The sequence below is a fragment of the Lampris incognitus genome, chromosome 11 (genome assembly GCF_029633865.1).
Source record: "Lampris incognitus isolate fLamInc1 chromosome 11, fLamInc1.hap2, whole genome shotgun sequence".
NCBI lineage: Eukaryota > Metazoa > Chordata > Actinopteri > Lampriformes > Lampridae > Lampris > Lampris incognitus.
The window spans coordinates 31,827,991-31,853,809 of record NC_079221.1 but is presented as its reverse complement, the minus strand read 5'-3'; the positions used below and the strand labels follow the sequence as shown (position 1 = coordinate 31,853,809).

The window sequence follows — 25,819 nt, the reverse complement described above, 5'->3', positions numbered from 1 at the left end:
GCAATATTTCAGTTTTTTATTTTTAATAAATTTGCAAAAAATTCTTCAAAACTGTTTTCGCTTTGTCATTATGGGGTATTGTGTGCAGATTGGTGAGAAAAAAAAAGGAATTTAATTCATTTTGGAATAAGGCTGTAACATAACAAAATGTGGGGAAAGTGAAGGGGTGTGAATACTTTCCGGATGCACTGTATGTGTGTGTGTGTGTGTGTGTGTGTGTGTATATATATGTGTGTGTGTGTGTATATATATACACACATACACACACACACACATATATATATATCTATATATTCTTAGCACAAAAAGTAAGGAAATTTGTGTTTGGTAGATTATATCTTCATTGTAACAATGCTTCTTGGCAATAAATCTTATACCGTTGGAAAGCCTGCCTATTTCTCTTTTAAATGGTGCCAAATTTGTAAGGAACATGCATTTGTGGGACGAGCAGCAGAGCTGAGTATGTGAGTTGCGCCCATGAGAAATTTGCCAAATCTTCTCTGCCAATGCCAAACAGCTTATTTTGCTGTAGCTATTGACTCTTGTTTTGAGCTTCTGGTACCCCAGGTGCTGACAATCAGGTGCCTGATATAAGATACATTGCCAAGAATCATTGTTACAACAAAGAAATAATCTACCAAACACAAATTTCCTTACTTTTTGTGCAAGTTTATATATATACATTTCCAGGTTTTCCAGGATGCATAGGAACCCTGGTCGTATGTAGGGCTGCAAGATTATGGTTAAAATGATAATCACAATTATTCTGTTTAATATTGCGATCACAATTATTTATCACAATTATTCATCAATTTGGCAGAACTGAATTGTTTTAATGAGCATTTTACAGTAACAGAAAACTGCCTTCACGTTAATAATGTATTTTATAAACCTATAAATAAACAATGGAATGTACAAACCTCCAAATCAAAATAATACTTTCTTCAAACCAGAGCAAGCTAGACCCAGCTTGAATAACTAGCCCGTCATGGTCAATTAATTGTGGAAGCCAATATCACAGCACAGTGGCCCAGTGGTTAGCACTGTTGCCTCACAGCAATAAGGTCCTAGGTTCGAACCCCACGTCACCCCAGGTCCTTTCTGTGTTTGCATGTTCTCCTCCTGTCTGCGTGGGGTTTCTCCGGGTGCTCCGGTTTCCTCCCACCATCAAAACACATGCATAGGTTAATACTCCTGTCTGTGCCCCTGACCAAGGCATGGCAAGAAGAACTGGAGTTGGTCCCCGGGCGCTGCATGGCAGCTGCTCACTGCTCCTAGCTACAGTGTGTGTCAGGATGGGTTAAATGCAGAGGATGAATTTCCCCACTGGGATTAATAACGTACATCTTACGCTTACTGACTCATACGGTTAATTGTGCAGCCCTAGTCGGTTTGGATAATGGATGGATGGATAGTCCTACAACACTTTTCACATATATGTGCAAACAGTGAGTGAGACATTGATTTGGTTAGGCAGAGCAGAAGACAAACGACTTCTAAAACAATACTCCATGTCAATAGTGATGGAGGACCGACTCGTAGCTAGCAGGTTAGCTGGAGACATTGTTGAAAACATGGTCACTGACTGACAAAGTACAGAGTATATGCCATAGATCCTACAGCATTTGCAACTGCTTTAGACTGCACACAACTGAGACAGACACTTTTTGAACTTGCACTTATTTCATAGAAAGATGCTATTTCAGGCTTTCTCTGCTTTCCCAGATAGAACGGTGAAAAATGAGGAAAGAACGTAAGGGGAAAGATAGTGAGGAGATGACAGGCCAACCAGGTTCTTGGTTAGACCAAGCCTTCCATTTAGTCTAAGACTGCATGGACCACATTTTCACTGCTTAGGCTACCAATAGGCCTAAGACAGTGTAAACGGTTTGATGAGAGGTGAATGAAGTTTTTATATTTGCCAGTCAGTGCATACACATCCAAGCATTCATACGTGGACCTTGGCTCTTACGCTAACCAAGGTGCATATTTCAACATTTTCCATACATAGGCTCTAGTCCACCCATGTGGACTTAAGACCTTCCCAGGTAGATAAAATCCAAATTCCAATTTTTTTTCCAATCAAGATACGCAATTGTCCTTTTATAATGCACACAGACCAGCGGACCTTCAGCCCCCCCACCGACCCACAGACCGACCCATGCCCTCCCTTCTTGAGACAATGTGCATGTCAAGCGTGCGTGACACAGCAATTCATTTGGTACGTCAATTTTAATGTAACTTTAAAATTAACTTTTTCTCCAAACTCAATAATAAAAACACCACACTTAGTTAGCAGTTTCTGTATTGGATGCCTTAAAAAGAATGCCTTGTCCCATTTAAAATAACGTTACTCATTTTATTTTAACGTAACGTACGAGGTTTAGTTGGACTAGCCAGCTAGTAATGTTAGCCTCAACACCGAACTGAACACTCAGTTAACAGAAGCGTACAACTACCAACATTTCTGTATGGGACATCATGGAAAGCTAGACTGAAATAACCAGGTTGACTGACACTTTTTCCTTCTTTCACCAGTCATGAAGCCAATTGAATCCTATTTTCAGCGAAAAAGAAAGCACCAGGAAGCTGAAGCGAGCCAAAGAGCACTACAAGTAGAATGCAAACTCTTATAACAATGAAAATGTCAGATAATGTGCTGCTGGGGAATAAAATTAGATAATTTCAGATAGTAACCACTTTGACTTTAGTATTGGAAATGTCCAATACTAAAGTCAATGGAGAGACCAAATGAGAATTCGAGCAATATTCTCAATCCCAGATGTCAGTTAGTAGGTTCTGCATTTTGTTTTCTACTCTTTTCTGTCCTGGTAGGACAAAAACCAAGCAGAGATCATGCAACAGCTGACCAGTGAATTCAACGAGTGGGCAGACATCTACCCTGGTTTGAGTCTTCTGGCTACAGTAACCCTGCAGGGCTCTACGCTCACTTTTTTTCACCAAGGAGTACATGTAATCCTAAATGAAAAAATTTAGGAGTAGACAAAGACATTTAGGAACATGGTGAAAACTGTGCAAGTAACACAGAGTTTATGAAAAAACAATTGCTTATATACATATTTTTACTGTGTGTGTGTGTGTGTGTGTGTACTAAGGGACACACATCTGTGCAATAGTACATAGCACCAAAATCACACATTGGCCCATGCCAACTAGACGCAAAGGATATCAGTTAAAGTTTGCAAAGCCTTGTTAGTTAAACCTTGCGAATCCCCTTTACTGGATTCCTCTTTCTCCTCGTCTCTTTTTCACTCATAATAAAATTAATGGGCTTCATTTTTTTTTGGAATTTTCCCCCTTTTTCCTCCCCAATTTTATCCAGCCAATTACCCCACTCTTCTGAGCCATCCCGGTCACTCCTCTACCCCCTCTGCCGATCCCGGGAGGACTGCAGACTACTACATGCCTCCTCCGATACATATGGAGTCGCCAGACACTTCTTTTCACCTGACAGTGAGGGGTTTCGCCAAGGGGATGTAGCACATGGGAGGATCACGCTGCCCCCCCAGTTCCCCCTCCCCCAGAACAGGCGCCCCGACCGACCAGAGGAGGCACCAGTGCAGCAACCAGCAACCCAGACACATACCCATATCCGGCTTCACACCCACAGACACGGCCAATTGTGTCTGTAGGGACGCCCGACCAAGCCGGAGGTAACACAGGGATTCAAACCGGCGAGCCTCATGTTGGTAGGCATCAGAATAGACCGCTATGCTACCCGGACACCCAGTGGGCTTCATTTTTAGCAATGTCTCTGCGATACTTTTTAAACGTGTCTGTCCCTGACTGACTGAGTGATGAAATTACACCATTGGTAAGCCTTGTGTCACCATTTCCTGTGTCCATCGTTTCAAATTAAAAGCCCTCGATCGTTTCATACACTGTCTGTTTTTGGTGTTGTTCACCTTTCTCTCACTTGACACCGGCTCTGTCATCACAGAAAACTCTACTGTGATGGGCACATTGCAGCTTTTGGAATGTGGGATTTATAGTTTTTGAACGATTAGCAGCTGGGGGAAAAAGATTATGGTAGATTGTAATCTTCACTCACATACTGTGCTCGTAAAATGTTTTTTCCGGTTCGCACATCTCTAATTTTAGGGGCAAATGCAAGTGAAATACTCAACACTGTAGAGCCCTGTCCTGGTCATCCCTGTCTCCAGTGTAAACTGTGAGTGAGACTTCCCAGCAATGAGCAGGGTAAGTGATTTTCAACTATGCAAAAGAGCACACTGTGTAAATGTTCTGTAAATTTTCTCTTGTGCTGTCTTTCAAAATGGTTGTATAATGCAAGTTTGTTTCTATTTCAGGTCAAAACTGACCTAAGAAACAAGCTGAAAGGAGAGCACTTAACTGCATGCCTCAGAAGCTCAATAAATGGATCTGCCCATGAAGCACACCCATACAGACAAGCGTTAGGAATGTTTTTTTTCCAAAGCAAGGAAAATTAAATGTTCCAAAGGGGAATGCTAACTGTGCAAACAGGCACATGACACAAGGCTAAGGAGAACTACTCTGGACCAAAAGCAGAGTTACAGTGTTTTGATCTCTCGAATATAGTTTGAAAGTGTGAAATGTAATTTATTATGTAAGTAGCTGTTTATTTTCAAAGTTATTCATTTTGACAAGTTCATTAAAAAACAGAGTTCAAGTCTGTGTTTTGTTCTTTATTTTTGAAAATGAAAAATGGTTTTAATATGTAAATAGTTATTTATTTTGATAAACAAATAGTTAAATAATAATGAATTAATAATTACTGTTATGAATGAATTAATAATACATTATTAAGATAAATACATATAAACAGTTATTTATGTTGAAATATAGTTATTTATTTTGAGTCGTTATTCGTTTGTAAAAAGATATTCATAAATCTTTGTTTGACTAGTTTATTACTGAACCAACCCATCACATGCCGCACCATCACATACCGCACCACCACAAGTAAATTCTGAACCTGTGGGAAACACTGTATTTTCCCCTTCGCACAAATATGCACATCCTCTTCTCTTGTAACACTTCTGCTATACTCACTTTGTCTTTTGAGATCACAGGAAGTCAAATGTGGTCACTTCTCCTTTCTTAACCACCTAATCAGACACAGTCATGAACAAAATCAAATCAGTTTCATTGACAGGGGTGTTCTTACCTTGTCTTTGTCCTCCACCAGGTCACTGAGTATATCGTCAGGGTCCAAAATGCCCCCATCGCAGTATTCCACATGGTGGGTCCGGACCAGGAAATCACCTTCCTAAAATTAGGAAATCATTTGAATAAATTAGCATCCCCTAAAAGAGCTAAACAATATACTACCAGTATCCAATAGACACAAGAGTACAATATGTCTTTATGCATGCTCAATAATCCTAGTAAGGAAATCAGGGAAAGTTGAATCAGTTCATCTGGCCACGTTTATTGAGAGAAATAAATGCTGTCTCTCAATAAACGTTGTGTCCAGATGAACTGATTCAACTTTCTGTGACACAAGAGTACATTTCGCACTCTCCTTGTAGTTCTATATGTATGCATGTGTCTATGAACCTATCAATCTATATTTTTATCCAACTGTCCTTTAGTAGTGGCTGAACATGTTTAACTGCCTCACAAATATAGGGAATGTTTAACATACTGAGCTAACTAAATCAAAAGGGCATGGTCAACATTAAAAAAAGAAAATGAGGGGGGCGTCTGGGTGGCGTAGCGGTCTATTCCGTTGCCTACCAACACGGGGATCGCTGGGTCACTGCCTGGTCACTGCACTAGCGCCTCCTCTGGTCGGTCGGGGCGCCTGTTCAGGGGGGAGGGGGAACAGGGGGGGAAAAGCGTGATCCTCCCACGCACTATGTCCCCCTGGTGAAACTCCTCATTGTCAGGTGAAAAGAAGTGATTGGTGACTCCACATGTATCGGAGGAGACATGTGGTAGTCTGCAGCCCTCCCCAGACCGGGAGAGGGGGTGGAGCAGCACCCGGGACAGCTTGGAAGAGTGGGGTAGTTGGCCAAGTATAATTGGGGAGAGAAAGGGGGGGGGGAAATCCAAAAACAAAAAAACAAAAAAGAGGATTTTTAAAATCCCCCAAATACAAGGTCTCACAAATGATGCTATGTCATGATGAAAACAGACCTGGGGACTAAGTTCGTCTCTTGGCATTCTGGCCATTGTGCACCCACCACCTCATTGAGAGTACAGATTTTTTTTTTTACCTCTAAATCAAGACTCCAACACTGCTTTGATAAAAGCAAAAAGTAAAAAAACAAAACAAAACAGCTGAACCATAGAAACTGAAAGAGAGTACAGCGGACAATGAACTGTTTGCTATGGTAATTTAAGTAGTTAAAAAGGAAATGGAGATATTTGTTAGTCATTATGGTGACAACAGATGTCAGTGGGGCCATAAATGTCCATACTAATCCACCACTCATGGTTGGTTGTTACTGCAAAACCTCACATCAGAGTCTGCGACTTCAAAAAAAAAAAGAAAAAAGTATGTGACTTGCCACAAGTCAGTTTATACAGAAGCTTATACAGAAGTTAGCCCAGTACAACAGCTACAGTTCTCCAGTTCTTTGAAATGGCAGCAGATCAAATAAACATGGCCGCCACTCTGACCATCCTGGTATGTTCATTTGATTGGGAATGTCCATTCTACTCTCATTCAATTTCTATGATCTGAACCATCTGACATTTAAGAGTTATTTCCAACTATGTTACCATTGATCCAAACCGAATCTTATCAAATAATGATGGAAGCCAGGTTGATTGAGCCAACATCTAAAGAGTTCGCAATGAGGACGTTGGTCTAGTTGTGGCTGGGGCACTGCACTATGCTCCAGTCATTTAAATAGATGTAGCCCACTATCTTGTTTCGGTTATGTCTTTAACCTGCAACAGGGAGAGGCCTCTCGACTCCTGGTCACCAACTCCCTCAGTATTTCTGCTCTTTCCCCCCTTCATATTCCTCTCTTCAACTCCCCTTGTTCCTCCTATTCCTTCCATCGCTGCTGTTTTCCTCTCTTACACTCCTCCCTCAAGTGACTTGTACAGATCACAACTCCACCCCCCACCCCCCCTCCCCAGCTGTATTGGTTCTGTGATTAATGACACTGCCTCTGCACTGGACAGCTGACTACACAGGGTAGGTTGTTGAACAACATATTGAGACAACACCACACACACACACACACAAATACATACTGCCTGGAGAGGTATGACTTGAATACACTACAGGGCCATGCTCCGTTTAATGTTCTTTTCAGGGTCAGGTGTTTGTCAATGCTTTCCATAGAAACTCTCATGAGGAGGAAGGGGGTGTAGGGTGGGGTTAGGGTCCAATGTTCTAAGCCGGAGTATCACTGCAAGTCATTTGATACCCGTTGCAGTTGGAGTGAGTTCAGAATGGGGTCTGGAATGATCGTTTTCAATGCTTTTCTTTGTGAAACAGACAAATCTTATTGTAGGATGGTAAAAGTTATTTTCTATGCAACATGAATGGCCCTGGTTCTAAATGAAATTGGAACGAACTCGTTTCATTACCACAACAAAACCATTTGTCAAGTGAAAACAAATGAACTGTCCAGTACCATCAGATGTGACTCCAACCCTTAAGGCAAGGCACTGAGTGTTGGGTCAAATCAACAATTACTACACTGAGCAGACCTTAAATGAAGATTTTTTTTCAAGGCAAAGGTTGAAGCAAGAAGAATGTACAAATTCGATAATTATTTTAATTACTAATGTAGATAGTGAGTCATTGTACTTAAAAATGTAAGGATTGTGCGACTGTCAGGGAGGATCTAAAGCACTGCTGTCTATGCTGTGTATATTTTTATGGCTTGTTTTTTACTCAGTCATGGCAAATTCCCTTGTCTTATTTATTTTGTTTAAATGGGGTTGAAAAAGTCAGCATTTGGTTGCTAAATGCTGTTTAAAATGCATAATTGATTTGATGAAGAAAACAAATCCAATATATACTGCTCAAAAAAATAAAGGGAACACCTAAAAACACAATATAGACCTCGATGAATGAAATATTTCAGCTGAAAATCTTTATTTATTAGACAGAGGAATGTGTTTAGAGCAAAATAACCTAAGAATGATCAATGGAAATCAAAATCATTAGCCCATTAAGGTCTGGATTCAGAATCATACTCAAAATCAAAGTGGAAAATGAGAACATAGGCTGATCCAACTTCTGTGGAAATTCTTCAAGACGATTCAAAATGAGGCTCAGTAGTGTGTGTGGCCTCCACGTGCCTGTATGCACTCCCTACAACGTCTGGGCATGCTCCTGATGAGACGACGGATGGTCTCCTGAGGGATCTCCTCCCAGACCTGGATCAGGGCATCGGTCAAACTCCTGGTCAGTCTGTGGTGCGACCTCGCGTTGGCGGATGGTACGAGACATGATGTCCCAGAGGTGCTCGATTGGATTCAGGTCTGGGGAACGTGCAGGCCAGTCCATAGCATCAATGCCCTCGACATACAGGAACTGCTGACACACTCTGGCCACATGAGGACGAGCATTGTCATGCATGAGCAGGAACCCAGGGCCCACTGCACCAGCATATGGTCTGACAAGGGGTCTGAGGATCTCATCCCGGTACCTAATGGCAGTCATGGTACCTCTGGCTAGCACGTAGAGGTCTGTGCGGCCCTCCAAGGATATGCCTCCCCAGACCATCACTGACCCACTGCGCCAATGGCGAATCTGCCAACCAAGATGTTCTCTGGCAAAGGTCAGTCGGGCTGCACGGTGTTGGGCTGTGAGCACAGGCCCCAATTGTGGACGTCGGGCCCTCATACCATCCTCATGCATTCTGTTTCTCACTGTTTGAGCAGAAACCTGCACATTAGTGGCCTGTTGAAGGTCGTTTTGTAGGGCTCCGGCAGTGCTCCTCCTGTTCCTCCTTGCACAAAGGACCAGATAGCGGTCCTGCTGTGGGGTTGTTGTCCTCCTGCGGCCCCCTCCACGTCTCCTGGTGTACTGGCCTGTCTCCTGGTACCTCCTCCATGCTCTGGACACTGTGCTGGGAGACACATCAAATCTTCTTGCCACAGCACGCATTGATGTGCCATCCTGGATGAGCTGCACTACCTGAGCAACTTCTGTAGGTTGCAGATACCGCCTCATGCCACCTCTAGTGGTGAGGGCACTAGCAAAATGAAAAACTAACCAAAGATCAGCCAGAAAAGATGAGGACAGGCAAATGGTCTGTGGCCACCACCTGCAAATCCATTCCTTTTATAGGGGTTGTCTTGCAAATTGTCTAATTTCCACCTGGTGGAAATTAGACAATTTACCAACAGGTGAAATTGATTCACAAATCAGTGTTGCTTCCTAACTGGACAGGTTGATATCTCAAAAGTGTGATTGACTTGGAGCTACATTGCATTGCTTATGTGTTCCCTTTATTTTTTTTGAGCAGTGTACATTCTTCTAGGAGGCATGGCCAAATCTCATGGATGGCCCACCAGCCCTGTTCCACATTACTGGAGACACCGATTTTCAACCTAATTCAAGTGATAGTAAAAAAAACACTAACGCCTTGTTTACGATTAAACTTGGACACATGTATTCCAACAGTATCAGTCCTTATTCCACTCACTGTTTGATGAAGGCAATCTGAAGTTTAGAAGTAACTGACAAACATGGCCGTCACTGTTCACTTTTGAATAAGTACTTCTCCCCCGTTAAATGTAACCTGAAGCTATGGAGCAAACATGTTTCCACCCACTTTCACTATTATGTTTTCGGAGAATGGATTTAAATGACCCCTCATTCACACACTCTATTCAACCACCACTGTTACACAAGACTGCTGCCTGACTCAGAGCAAAGGATACCAAAGCTGTTTATATCATTATATCTTTTTTTTTCTCCCTCTCGTGGTCTCTCTCCCTCCCGCCCTCCCTCTTGGAACATATTGTTTCACTCCATAGTAACATTGGCTTGGCTCGCACCCAGGCCAGATGTAAGGGTGATGTTCTTACCATTCTGTTTTCGTTGCTTCAACTGCACTCCAGCACACTGTCTATCTTACATGAGCACTATTACCAGGGGTTTTTCCTGCATATGAAATGAACTCTGGAGCAACTCGCCCAAATGTTTTCAGGGCCACTCCTAAGGAAAATTTCAACCCAAAATGACAGGCATTCTTTATCATTGGTGCCTCATTATTTTGCTTTCCCTGGTTATGTCTTTTACAACCATATGGACTTCACAAGGGCTTTAGCTTTGCACATTATATATATATATATATATATATATATGTGTGTGTGTGTGTGTGTGTATATGTATGTCTATGTATGCATGTATATATATATGTATATGTCTATATAGATATAGATATATAGATATGCTGATAGATCGAAGGCTCAACCATGATCTGTGAGTGTGATAAAATCTAATTCTAATTCTATTATTCCGACTCATGTCACATGGCCACATATAAGCTATGTATCTACTTTCACACCATAAATGAAGGTTCACCAATTAAAAATACACATTTCCGTGTGTTCTTTGTGTTGACATTACTCTAAACACATCCAATCTATGTCCCAACAAAGGAATAATTCTGGAATTGATTTGAATATACAGCAAGGTGCAGTCTGAATGTAGCCCAAATGACTTCACAGGTAAATAATGCATTTTTCCTGTGCATTGCAAAGCTTTATCTGCCCTTATATGATGCCTTTTGCAACTATTTCTATGAAACCAAAATAACCACTAGCTGTATTATTCATGATGTTACCACATTACCCTCTTAGCTCCTGACTTTTAAGCATCTCACTTTCTGCATCTACCTGTGAGCTGGATTGACACGTCAGACACACTGGAATCGCTCTTCATTTAAAAATGAGAAATGTAAAAACCATACAGGGGCAGCAAATCTATTCTCATTATATGCTTTTCCAATTCCAAGAGAAAATGTTCTGACGACACATTGGCGGACAGGATGCAGAAGGCACGGATTCCTGAGGTGACCCGCTGCTTTTATAAAGTCATTAACCCGTTTCTGGTCTCTTGTTGCATTGGAAAGGTACACAGAGAAGAGACAGAGATAGAGTGTCAGAGTGATAAGAACTGTGAGTATGCTGATCCAATCTGGGATGCAGGAGCAAGGAGGATTACATGGATAACATGCTGCAGAAAGCTTGTACCTAAAATTCAGCCAATTTAAAAAAAAAAAAAGCCAAAAGAAAACCAAAAGACATTGTTAGCCTCAAGATAAGGGTTGTAAACACACTGGTCTAATCTAAAAATCAGGGGGATTAGCACTTGAATGTAGTGTTGTGTTTGATACTATTATAGATAAGTCTTGGGTATTTTAAGATAGTCAGCCCTTAGGGCATGACCTAGAAAATTATGAAATAAGCCATCTTTGTGTGATTACTGGGCTGCAGCTGAACCTCCCACTGCTGTAGTTAAACTTTGAACTTTCCAGAGTGCAAACAGTCGTAACATACAGATACGCGTTTATTCAGTCTGTCCCTCCGAGTGACCAGAAGGAATTTCCTGGCGTTCCCATCAACAAAAAAAGGAATAAACAGATAAACACAATTCAATCTTAGCCACTGATACCCATTTATACTGTTGGGCTGCAAGTTATGTCTCCACACAAAACTGCCCTTGGCGTAGTAAGAATTTGGGCCATGATGTTTGTTACTGAAACAGCTCTGGAATTCCCTGTGTCCTCAAAAACAGCATTCACCGCAAGGCCACCGTATTTAGGTGGAAGGTTTTTTCATGATGACAGCAGTACTAGTAATTACTAGACCTGAGTTTTTATCACACATAGACATGAAAACGCATACCTGCGCAAAACAATTCTTCCTCATTCATTTTGTTTATCCTCCATTTACTCATTCAGTGTTTCTCAAACTATGGGTTGGATCACGGATTGCTTTTGCTTGATCCCTACATGACTGCAATAAGATCATTTCATCTGCAGACCTAGAACCAGGAAGAGTTGAATTTGCCCTGCTGAAAATATTTAACTACAGAACAGAGATAAGACATGTCATTCAATAGGCAGGCACCATCCACCACACAAACAAGAGTGTCTGAGTTCAAACATGATACAAGGAGGGGGCAGACAACTCCATTCAAACTCACTTCCAATGTAAAATATCATGCCCAGCAAAGTACTTGGAAACCATGTTTTATCACCGAACCAAAATAGAGCACAAACATGAATACTAATTGTTTATCAAACTCTAAAGCAGTCTTCTTTCCCCCCCTTTTTCTCCCCAATTGTACTTGGCCAATTAACCCACTCTTCTGAGACATCCCAGTCTCTGCTCCACCCCTCTGCCGATCTGGAGAGGGCTGCAGACTACCACATGCCTCCTCTGATACATTTGGAGTCGCCAGCCACTTCTTTTCACCTGACAGTGAGGAGTTGCTCCAGGGGGATGTAGCAAGTCGGAGGATCACGCTATTCCCCCCAGCCCCCCCCCCCTCCTGAACATGTGCCCTGATCAACCAGAGGAGGCGCTAGTGCAGTGACCAGGACATACACCCACATCCGGCTTGCCGCCCTCAGACACGGCCAATTGTGTCTGTAGGGACACCTGACCAAGCCAGAGGTAACACAGGGATTCGAACCGGCGATCCCCATGTTAGTAGGCAACGAAATAGACCACCACACCACCCGGATGCACCACTGAAGCAGTCTTGAAATGGCTTCAAGGTCTAGTTCGGAGCCAGTGCCCATCTCAAATCAGTTCTTTGCGTTTCCACAACCAAAGAACAGTCTCTTCGCCAGGAAAACTAGTTCCAGAGTGGCACCAACTCTTTGTTGGGTTAGAAGAAAGAACCGCCTACGTCAGGGGCTGGGGGTGGGATAATCGTAACCAACAAGAGCAACAATCAGTTCTGCTGAATAATGCATGCACCCCTTAACACTCAATAATGACACTTCAAATCAAAGTTTGATAGGAATCAAATGGATTTATCAGCACATACTTTATTTGATCAAATGTGACAGAGTGAATTTGACACCCCATATTAATTTTTCCATTTAAAAACCTAATTTTAGTACTATCTGAAATCTTATGTTTAAAATCACATCCACAAAAAAAAAACACCTAAGTTCACCCTAAGAAATATGTAGAGATTAATCAAGGAAACCTTGTAAATTTCAGACCAATCACCCCACAGAGGAACTAGGTAGATAATCACAAGTTCCATTAATTTTATAATGGACATTTGTGTTATGATATTTAAAAAAACCATCGACAAGAGAGAATGAAAAGCATCTTGTCTATGAAACAGGTCTCTTGAGAGAGTTCCAGCCAGCTCACGTGACTGCCGGCTGGCTGCCAGTTTGTGGAGTTCTCAACCCTGAAAACGTTGCAGCAAACTTTCGACTCGCCATCAATTTTCATTAAACTACCAATATTCTGAATCTGCAAAGTTGCTTTCCCCCCCCAAAATTTAAAGATGAAATATACGAAAATTGTATATGAAAATATATTTTCGTATACAATTTTCGTATATTGTATGTATATTGTTATCATTATTGAAAATGTATATTGTTGCCTCAAGTGAAGGAGTTCAAGTATCTCAGGGTCTTGTTCACGAGTGAGGGTAGGATGGAGTGAGAGATTGACAGGCAGATTGGTGCAGCATCAGCAGTAATGCGGACATTGTACTGGACCATTGTGGCGAAGGAGCTAAGCCGGAAGGCAAAGCTCCCAATTTACCAGTCAATCTTCGTTCAAATCCTCACCTATGGTCATGAGCTTTGGGTAGTGACTGAAAGGGTGAGATCGTGGATACAAGCGACTGAAATGAGTTTCCTCCGTAGGGTGTCTGGGCTCAGCCTTAGAGATAGGGTGAGGAACTCGGACATCCGGAGGGAGCTTGGAGTAGAGCCTTCGCATCGAAAGGAGCCAGTTGAGAGGGTTCGGGCATCTGACTAAGATGCCTCCTGTGCGCCTTCCTTTGGAGGTTTACCAGGTACATCAACCTGGGAGGAGACCCGGGGTAGACCCAGAACTCGCTGGAGGGACTACATGTCCAATCTGGCCTGGGAATGCCTTGGGATCCCCCAGGAGGAGCTGGAGGGCGTTGCTGGGGAGAGGGACGCCTGGAGTGCTCTACTTAGCTTGCTGCCACCACGACCCGACCCCGGAAAAGCGGCTGAAGATGAGATGAGATGAGATGTATACGAAAATTGTGTAAAAAACATTCAAAATCTACACAGTTGCTTTCTCACCTCATCTTCAGACACATATACAGAAGTAATGGCATGGCTCTCTACCCAGCTCTAGCCCATGAAAAAGCAAACTGGTTCTTAGAAGGTTTGCAAGTTGAACCAACTGTGAACTGGCACTAGCACCAGCCCTAAGTTAGAACTAGGTTCACGTTGATGAAAAGGGGGTAATAGAGATCTGTGAAAGGACAGGTGACATCAATGCATGTGGTACCAAATTTTGTGGAATGATGAAAAGTGGGCAAAAACTAGCTAACTTGACCTTGGTCTAAGTGGTCTTTCCATCTTGCAGTAACAATGCTCATCTTCTATGGAAAGCACCATCATTTAACTGCACAGAAAAACCCAACGACAGCCATTATGCACTGGGCAAATATCCCAACGGCTGTGCAGAAGTATGCAATTCTGCTTGTCTAGTAAATCTAATTTAATGCTGAACATCTAAAATATTCAATTTTTGCGCCTGTCGCACACAGGATCACTAAAATGTTTGGGAAACACTGGCATATCAGTAACGAGTACACTTCAAACTCTTTAAGCAGTTTGTTGTTCTCACTGAATACAAGTTCTCCAGAAGTTCACCCTGAGCAGAAAAGCACAGGACAGAATAGATAGATAGCATGTCCCTAGTCATTACACATTCCAGTGATTTTTGTGCAGGGAGGGTGGCACACGTCCGCTCCCTGCCCCTCCCTGGCCTAATTGCCTGACTTGTGGCATGCGGCCAGGATGTTTAACCATGATATCAGCATTCCTACCTAGCATCGACCACTCCCTGGACTAATGAAACCACAGTGCACAAACTCACAAACACACATATACACACATGCAGGCATGGAAAAAAAACACACACACATGCACCTTGCAACCAACACACAAGGCCAAATCAAAGCCATCCACACAACACATACTGCTTCAAAGGACCATTTGTAACTTGACATTTCAGCCGCCACAAGAATGTAAAAGCGCCTCTCGAACACACTTGCAGTACAAACTGTGACACATACATAGTCCTATCATAAACAAAGGTACACTAACAAATGTGCACAAACATACAGATCATGCCCCCCCCTTACATAAAAGGCAAATATGAAACTGTGAAATTCCACTTTGACACCCATATAAGACACTTGCACACTTACAAGTTCTCCCTCGAATCCACACAAATATTAACACACATACATACACTCTCCCTAATCTGTGGTCTTTTTAATTAATCAGCCTATTTTTAACTGGCTGACAACTTCTGAGTGACTCCCCTAAGAAAATATCCTTCACTTTGTTGCTTCCTCATTTTCTCCACACTTCTTCCCTCCCTTTATCTTGGTGCCCACCCACGCACCACCGCAGTCACATCACTCTCCCTATTTTAAACAAAAATGTATTTTATTCCTATAAACCTTTTTTGAACTGATTCTCTCTATAAACAAAATGCTCTTTTTCTCTTTCCTTCTTTCATTTAGCTCACATCTCTCACTTTGCTGCATTATCTACTAACATTCATCGTGCTTCGCCTTCTCTACGCCTGCACTAAAGAAAACTCGGCATTATTACTTGCTGTTGCTGTTTATATCAGTGTTTTTCTCTCATTTTGGAATCTAGGGAAGAGAATTAGGGCCAGATGTGAAGATTTATTGGAGTTAGAGAATAAAGTCTGACTTTATTCACAGAATGTTGGCTTTAACCTCAGAACTCCCATGATTTTATTACACATATAGCCATAATCCTCTTCCACACAAACCATGTAGCATTAGCCACATAATGATATTTCTTACACTGACAAGTGATTTGGGTCATGATGTATGGTGTGAAGTAAACAATAATCAGCCTAGATTGGGGACAGGCTATAGACACATCAAACTAAATACAAACTACAGATTACATCCTACAAATTTGCTATGGCCTTTATATAACAGTTTACAAACAGGCTGAGGATGGCTGTCTTAAGATAGATCATGGACAAACAGACTAGCAAATCTATAGCTTTCCACAGACAGAAATCTACACACAGGCTAGTGACAGTAGTCTAAAGACAATCCGCAGACAACAGTCTACGGACAGGCTACAGACAACAGGACACAGAAAATCTACAGACAGGCTAGAGACAACAATGACAGACACGCTGCAGACAGTCTACAAACAGGCCATAGACAATAATCTATAAAACTATGGACAGCAATCAGTCTATAGACAGTATATAGGCAGGCTACAGGCTTTATTCCTGCTGTCTGTCTCTTTGCCAGTTTATCTTTGATGATCTATTTGCCCTCCCATAAATGTCCGATGGGGTGTTGCTTTTTTTTCACTGAGTTAAGTATTGCAATTCTGTAATCACTGGCGGTCACTCGGAGTCGAGTATGACTGTCCTCCCTCTGGGTCCCTCTGGGTCCTCAGGCAGGCGTAGAGACTAATCCTGGAGCCGCAAAATGGGAGGACGCCTGAGCATGACAGCTTTTTACATGGAGTGGCTGATGAACCAACAGCCACCACATGGTCCTTGGCGAGGGGTGGCCAGAGTCCAACGGCATGGTGAACCAAGACGATTGGGGAACATGCTCTGTTGCAGCCTTCATCCGCCTTGACTGTCATTGTGACCTGGAGACATCTTCCGCCAGTTCCGCTGTTGAGGTCTTTGTTGGATCAGGCTTCGTCTGGAAACTCCCCCTTGACCTTTCCACCTTGGGTGACCCTATCAGAAGCCAAGCTCCACACAGCATAGCTCTTGGGATCATTGGTACATACACAAGCTTCTCTGCCACAGCAAGGTGGTGATCCAGGAGAAGGATTCTGTAATTCTAGGCTTAATGCAATGTGGCATATGACTATTTGTAAACCTTTCACATAAGAATGACGACCGAGATGATCTTAACTATAAGTGAGTGCTTAACATTTTGCTATACAACCTTTTTTGTCCCCCCCCCCTCCCTTTTTTCTCCCAATTGTACTTGGCCATATACCATATTTTTCTGAGCCGTCCCACTCACTACGCCACCCCTTCTGCCAAGCCGGGGAGAGCTGCAGACTACCACATGCCTCCTTCAATACATGTGGAGTCACCAGCTGCTTCCTTGCACCTGACAGTGAGGAGTTTCACCAGGGCGATGTAGCATGTGGGAGAATCATGCTATTCCCCTCAGTTCCCCCTACCCCCCGACCAACCAGAGGAGGTGCTAGTGCAGCGACCAGGACACATACCCACATCCGGCTTCCCACCCGCAGACATGGCCAATTGCGTCTGTAGGGACGCCTGATCAAGCCGGAGGTAACGGGGATTCGAACCAGTGATCCCCGTGTTGGTAGGCAACGGAATAGACCACTACGCTACCCGGATGCCCGTTGCTGTACAACCCTAGTGTATTTTAAAAACATGTGCACTATCCACTCTTACTTATTTTGAAATACCCCCCCCCTCTCCCATATGGAATAACACAGTGATGCACTTCGTAGCAAGATAAGGCTCCCATTAACTTACTACAGCCTAAAAAGGCCTAAAAAGGCACTCTTTACAGCACTATCCTCTCCACAACTCAAAAGGAAAAACGACTTCACTCCCCTCATATGTTTCAAGATCAAAAACGCAATAGGCATCAATGTCTTGCCTGGATGTTACTATGTGTTGCACCCCCTGAGAAAATTTCAAACAAAACAGCTAATAAATGGAACTGCCAGTATTGGTTAGATACAGCAGACTGCCAATGAAAGATTAAAAGTGTTTTTGTTCTGTTTTGTGAGTAGGTTTGAGCAATAGTGTGTGTGTGTGTGTGTGTGTGTGTGTGTGTGTGTGTGTGTGTGTGTGTGTGTGTGTGTGTGTGTGTGTGTAAATTTGGTATGTGGTGGGGGCTGGGAGGGCAGCGGTGAAAGAAGCAGTGAGACGGGCGGGGGTGGAAGTGACAAAGAAAAAGATTTTTTTTTAAAAAAGACAAAGTTAGAAAGCGATGTCTTGTATGATGTTTTAAAAACATGATTTGCCTGGCATTGTGAGGGATTAGGGAAGGCATTGCTTTACCATCCACACACACACACACACACACACACACACACACACACACACACACACACACACTCTCTCTCTCTCTCTCTCTCTCTAATCCTGAGCCATATTAACAGCCATAATTACAAGACTACAACAGATTAGCATTAGAGAAAAATGACTGAGGGATGGAGAGACAGAAACACACACACACACACACACACACACACACACACACACACACACACACACACACACACACACACACACACACACACACACAGAACCCAAGGGGGGAGTGAAGATGTGGTAATTAGTGAGACTAACAATGTGTTCTGTAGACCACGGAGGAGTAGGGAGGCCGGGGGAAGAGGGAGAATAAGAGCAGGAGGAGGTGGAAGAGGAGGAGAAGAAGGTGGTGAGCAGAAGAAAAACAATGATGAGGCTGATGACGACAGGAAGAGGGGGTTGAGGAAAATAAACTGAAGGACAAGTATTCTAAAAATAATAGAGGAATAAAGGAGCGGAACAAATCAAAATTGAGGAAATATATAAGAGAATGGCGAAAGAGGGGAAGAACTGAATATGAAGAGAAAAGGATGGCAAAGGGGTGAGAGCAGTAAGAGAGGTAAGCTGGAGGAATCATTGAGGAAGTTATGAGGGAATGGCCAAGAAGAGAACCAGAAGTGATCAAAGGAGAAGGGAGAAAAGGGAGTGATTATTGGAAATTAGACACACAGACATAGACAGACAGACAGACAGACAGACAGACAGACAGACAGACAGACAGACAGACAGACAGACAGACAGACAGACAGATAGATAGATAGATAGATAGATAGATAGATAGATAGATAGATAGATAGATAGATAGATAGATAGATAGATAGATAGATAGATAGATAGATAGATAGATAGATAGATAGATAGATAGATAGATAGATAGATAGATAGATAGATAGATAGATAGATAGATAGATAGATAGATAGATAGATAGATACGAGAAGGGTGAGAGGAAGGGGATGCATCTTACACCCAGCACCAAGTGCAGTGTAAGTGTCATGCTAGTTTCCGACCAACGCTGTTGTCATTTTCTCACACAGTGCCCACGTTGTTTAAATAGCAAATGTACTTGCACACGTCTAGCGCCCATGGGCATGTTGGTCTTAAAAAGAGGTGTGGTCAGGTGCATTGTTGGCGCATTATTTTGAAGCAGTGGAAAGTGATTGTGCCATTGACCAACAAAAACCTGGTCTAAAGTCAATGGCGCAGCATTTTCCTGCTATTTAAAGGGCACATTATTCAGATAGTAGTAAGATGCGCCAACATAGGCGGGTACACAACACAGGTACACTCTGCCTGTTATACACACAAGGACACGCAGCAGTGCACAAACATGAAAAAGATTACAACTAAAAACATTACAATGTGAAAGATTATTATTTTGTGGATCACAACATTGAAGAAATAAATGTCAAAATGGAATCTGAGGTTTGGTGGACTCCTGCTGCTCCCGTAGATACGGTCTGCTCGCACACTTTCACTTCGCACGAGCAAATCTGTTTCCTCAGCAGAAAACCGTTCATTTCTCCAATTTGCTGAATTCGCCATTTAAATAGCAATGTGCCAAGGTGCGAGTGCACCTGGCTTTTAAAGGGAATGGGAGATGACATGCTGATTTGTTTAATTCATGTTATGCCCAAAACACATCTATGATTAATTAAAAGACTAAGTACAACCCATTTGTGATTTGCACCTTACTCTGCTCCCAGATTACGTACCATTTAACTAGCAAAAGCAGATTTGGACATGCCATAAATGCACTTGCACCATACACTTTAGACCATGTGCTGTCGATTGTTTAAATAGGGCCCACAGTGTCTCACTAAATGCTAACAACAGCTGAAAATTTTATATTACCTGCCACTGAATTAGATGCATGCAAAAGGACATAATGGAGAATTGAAGAGTTACTTTAATCGATGTTTTCTTTATTTACTTCACTTGTTGCTGTGCTCTCAAGTGACTTCCAAACTTTAGACAAGATAATTTAGGCCTAAAATCCAGTACTCGTTCGTTTTGGAGAAGGGGCAGCCGATTAATAAGATTTTTCTTTATCCACATTCGCTCCGATTAACAAGCAAATTATCAATGTTTGTGAGGCTGGGGCTCAGTTGCTTGGACTGGAAAGTTTAACCCCATTGATAGAACAGGTTCAGGAAAATCATCATGCAAAGGGGGGGAAAAGCCTAACACCCTACACATTCAATATTCGAATTACTGCCAGTGAATGATCTCCACATGAAATAAATACTAACGACAGAAATGTATAAGTCCAAAGAAAATTCAAACTTTATAAAGTCAAGAGTGTAGATGAACACAGTATATCTTTTTTACTGAAACAATTAAAAGTAGTACCAAAAGTAGCATATCATTTGGTAATGATTACTCAGCTTGCTTAATTCATTACAAAACAACAAAACATATTCAGTGTTGATTCATTATGGTTATCACCAATTTGGAGTTGAAAGACAAGCCGAAAATACATATTTTAGGAACTTTTTTTTTCTTTTTATGATCTGCATTTGAATGTATATCTGGTCAAAATATAATACTAGGGTGAGACAGAGGGTAAGTGGATGGAATGGATGGACTGTAAATGGATGGAATCCAATCAAAAGATGACAACCAGTGGATTTATTAGGGAAATGGAACAATGATTTTCAGAGGAAAGCAACAAAAATGAAACATCTGACCATATTTTTCTCATCACACTTGACAGCGACCAGCTTTGAAAAATGGGCAGAAGGGATGATGCAGTCTTTATGCAAAAAAAGGGGGGACGGATTGTAAAGCCAGTTTTAATCAATGTTTTTGGTTTGATTTTTGATGCACACCCATTTGTGCACAGCGACAATGACCTAAGCAACACATTCTCAACTTCTGCCCGGGTTTGCAGTAGGTCCTAAGCTATAACACCAAATACTGCACCGGAGGAGGTGAAAGAAGGGAATGTGAAGGAGGAGAGGTGGTGGAGAGAAGGCAGAAGAAGAAATGGAAGAGGTGCAGAAAGGGCAGAGTACTGTAGGGTGACAGTGATGAAGACAAAGAGGAGAGTTAGAAACGCTCATGGCGTAAAGGGTATAAAGACGGGGTAGCAAAGACCAAGCAGAGTGTAGCGATAAGCAGAAAAAAAGAATGGAGATGATAAACATGATAAAAGGGTCTGAGTGCAGACAGAGAGATTAAACAGAATTTGAGGGAATTGTATAAGAAAGAGGCAGAGAGGGAGAGAGACAGAAATTAAAAAAATAAATGGATCTCAGAATAATCACAGTCTCTCTCTCTCTCTCTCTCTCTCACACACACACACACACACACCCTTCCTTCATCCAAACTTCACCTATCTATCTATATGACTGGTGTGCTCTTTGAGTAATGCAGCCAATATGAAGTGAGTCACTGAGAAGATTTGCTTGTCTGATGGGGGTCACGAGGTCCCAACCCCCCGAGCAGCCCAGGGAATCAGCAGCGTCCATAAAGGAATCACAGGAGGGAGTCATCTGCATTTTGCACCAAAGACTCAAATGGAAATGACTACCATCTCTCCTCTTGTCTGGATGATCATGGCTCACACTGGAAACGCTTTTAATTTTTCATACAGCAATCACGGAGGACCGGACTGCCATGGCTTTGGCTAATTTCCCAAGACTTTGGGCTGTGAAAATAATATGGCCCTTTCATGATATAAAAATGATTGAGGCTTTTATAAGTCTTTTATGACTGGGAAAATCTCAAATATCATTATAAAACTGCTGTTTCATAAAACTTGATATCATCTCCTTTCTAAATCTTTTATGACTTCATGAAAATCTCAAACATTATTATGAAACTAATGTTCAGAATAACTAATGTACATAACTGATGCTGGAAGCAACTGATCATGGCATTTATAAGTGTGAACCAATTGCTTCCATTTTGTTCACACTTTTGTTTGTTGCTTTCTGTGCCTTTAGTTTAAAAAGAGGGACAATACAAATCACCTTTGACAAGGAGGCCTCATAATGTATGATATGGACACAGGGAACTACAAAAACCCACAAGAATAGATATATATTCTGATATTGATACGCTCAGATGAGGCCAAATGAAATGACCTTAAACAAAAACACTATATTAAAAATATCACATGTGAAACATAAATATGAGGGATGTTATCACAAGAATCCTGCAAAACACCCCAGAAAAATACCTTTGCTTTGTTGTTCCTCTAAAATAACATGGGACTGTTAAATTAGACTAGTTTTAACAAAAATCTTTGAATTTTTTGAACCAACTGGATCAGACTGTCCCAAGTAACATAAACACTTGTTTTTTTCTTCTAGATTCAAGATTCAAAAGTTTTATTTGTCACATACACACAAGTACAAGTCCTGAGTGTAGTGAGATGAGAGGAAAAAAAGGTATGAGCTCCGAAATGAAATGTGCAAACAACAACGTACAACAGGTACTACTTAGTTTTACTAAAGTCCATGGCACCTACTGGGCCACTGGGATATATTTGCACAAAAAATAATTTTACTGTTACAATTAACAAAAATGTGGATAAGAACTAGGGTAGGAAATCAACACCAGCCAACAGCCATCCATCCATCCATTATCCAAACCGCTTATCCTGCTCTCAGGGTCACAGGGATGGCTGGAGCCTATCCCAACAGTCATTGGGCAGCAGGTGGGGAGACACCCTGGACAGGCTGCCATTCCATCACAGGGCCCACACACACACACACACACACACACACACACACACACACACACACACACACACACACACACACACACACACACACACACACACACACACACACACACATTCACACATTCACACATAGGGATGATTTAGCATGGCCGATTCACCTGACTTGCATGCCTCTGGACTTTGGGAGGAAACCAAAGCACCCGGAGGAAACCCACGCAGACATGGGGAGAACATGCAAACTCCACACAGAGGACGACCTGGGACAACCCCCAAGGGTGGACTACCCCAGGGCTCAAACCCAGGACCTTCTTGCTGTGAGGTGACCACACTAACCACTGCGCCACCGTGCCACCCCAACAGCCAAACATGAGTTAATTTTAGTTGCAACCAGCAGGTTTGACCAACACTTGGACAGTCACTAACACAAGACCAGCTATCGTCTGACACCATCCCTTCTTCCATTATAAGTTTTGTTGGCTGGTATAGTAATAACATTGCACAGAGAATTTTAGACACCTTGGCCGGTTGGAAAACAATAATTACATGCCCTAATAAATGCAAAAGAAACACAAATGGAAAGTGAACTGTACCTGTTCCAGTAGTTTCCTGTATCTCTGTGTAGCTTGTTGGATAAGGTCCCTCACAGTCCATCCATCTTTACAGGGCACCACCACACCTGTCCGTCCGAACGTCACAGTCACCTTCATTATTGTAGCCTCCTTTTCATCAGATACGGCACGTACGTAAGGAAGACGCAAAGTCAAGTTCAGACCAAGATCAGGGAAGAAGCCTAGAGGTCAGATGGTGGTATAATCAAATCAAAATAGGTGTGGATTTGTAGGGGAAACACATGGGGGGGGGAAACAGGACTGATCATTAACTGAGCAATGTGGCAAAGAAAAAACATCCAAAACTCTCAAAAAAAGGGGGGAGGGATTCCATCCGTGAAAATGGTCCAGTGATGTCTTATGTGCCTAGTGTCACACGGCAGGAATTAGTTTAAGTGTGCCTGACGAAGATTAAAAAAAAAAGGAATGTCTTTTTGACTGACCTATGCAAACACTCATAAAGCTTTACGGTGATGTATGTGTCACTTGTTTCGATTAGAAACGTTGCTGCCTCTCTCTTCTTTCACCCAGTGCGGTTACTTTACGTCTTCCGTCTGCTATAAGCCATCCAACAGGTGTCCAGGAATGCGTTTAAGCCAAAAAAGAAAAAGAAAAAACGTCCCAAATGTCCTGACGTTTCACATGTATTCCGATTTTTTCAATCTTACTCCACACAAGAGGCCAACGCACGCCATGTTATCCTCCACCGGCGGTGCTGCTACACACTCGACTACCAAACTTTAGTTAGCCTGCGTTACAAGTCTGCTAACCTCGCAGCCTAGCTACCGTTAACTGTTACCTGGCTAAGACAGCAAGCCGGGGATGAAAACCATTAATAGGCAACAACCCAGCGAGTTGCGTCGCTCACTGTCAACCGCGTCAAATCACGATACTTCTGCTGCTTGTTCCGTAAATAAAACATGATTGTGATAACTTTTAACAAAGCCTCGGCTGTACGGCTCCGTAAGCTAGCTTGTGTTAGCCACCTTAGCTGAACTTTGGAGGGAGGGATGGATGCAGGCGCACGGGCATTACTCCAGAGGTTTATCAGCGCGCAGGCTCCCTTTTCAAAAACGGTCAGCGGTACCCGTTTTGTGAACAAGTACTTCTAGCATTAAAAAAGTTGTCGTTTTGTATGACAGATGGACGCTAGTTGTCCATGGCTACGAAACAGGACCAAGTAAACTGTCAGAAGAAAAGTTTTGAAATTCCTCCCCTCCGATTCACTCCTGATCAGTTCCTGACCGAGTCCTCCGCTTTGTTGCTGTCACTTTCTTAAAGGGACAGTACACTAAAAAATATCAACGCGACAGTAGCGGAGATCAGCAACCACTGCCACCATAAATACTTTATAACTATTTCGTACTTTATTCTGGAAATTCACAAAAAAAAAAATTTCTTGGGCTATAAGGACATTTTATTTTCCAGTACAAGCCTGTTTCATGCCATAAGCAAAACAGGCTTGTACTGTCTCAAAGAATTTACTTGACTCATTGGACACACATATACATATACATATATACATATATATGTGTGTGTGGGGGGGCTTTTTATACATGGCAGCACAAGTTTGTGACGAAACAAGCTTGTACTGCCATGTATAAAACGTTTTTTTCCTACATCTATATTGATATTCCGCTACTCATGTTTGAGCAGTTTTATCAACACCATTGGCGGTTTCCGGGGGGGGGACGACACAGAGAGAGAGGGGGGGGCGACAGAGAGAGAGAGAGAGAGAGAGAGAGAGAGAGAGAGAGAGAGAGAGAGAGAGAGAGAGAGAGAGAGAGAGAGAGAGAGAGAGAGAGAGAGAGAGAGAGAGAGCACTTTTATCAACACCATTGACGGTCTCCGAAAAAAAACCGCTATATATGAACAAGAGATAGATAACAGGGAAAGAAAGAGACTTAAAATACAAATAGGATATAATGTTTTTATGTCATCCTGCTCTCGTGGGTGTACCATAATCATTGTGGACTTGTGAAGGTATAGTACTAATGGGACCTTGAGCAAGGCACTGAGCCCCTGCTTGATCAAAACTCATTCTTAATCACTGGGTATGTTTACTGACTTGAGAAACAGTCGTGTGGTTGTTTTTATAATAGAATAGAATAAAATAGAACAACCGATGGCAAGGTTTCAAACCCAAGATTAAGAGAATGTGAGAGATGGGGCTTTATTCTTTCTTTGTGGTTCTCTCCTCACAAAGGTGCTTTAGAGTTCTTTGAGGTTTCCCAATCATGT

At 42.3% G+C, this 25,819-nt stretch overlaps 1 protein-coding gene across 2 annotated transcripts in view; it reads right to left on the bottom strand.

Moving 5' to 3' along the window:
• Positions 1 to 23,800, bottom strand: part of pard3bb (par-3 family cell polarity regulator beta b) — a 520,416-nt gene extending 496,616 nt beyond the window's left edge. For both annotated transcript variants that reach the window (XM_056289172.1, XM_056289173.1), the window contains exons 1-2: positions 23,561 to 23,800; positions 5,171 to 5,272 (exon numbers count right to left, since the gene is read on the bottom strand). In XM_056289172.1, coding sequence (XP_056145147.1) covers positions 5,171 to 5,272; positions 23,561 to 23,677 — 219 coding nt within the window. In that variant the 5' untranslated portion in view covers positions 23,678 to 23,800. The remainder of the gene's footprint in view (positions 1 to 5,170; positions 5,273 to 23,560) is intronic.
• Between the last annotated feature and the right edge of the window lie 2,019 nt (positions 23,801 to 25,819).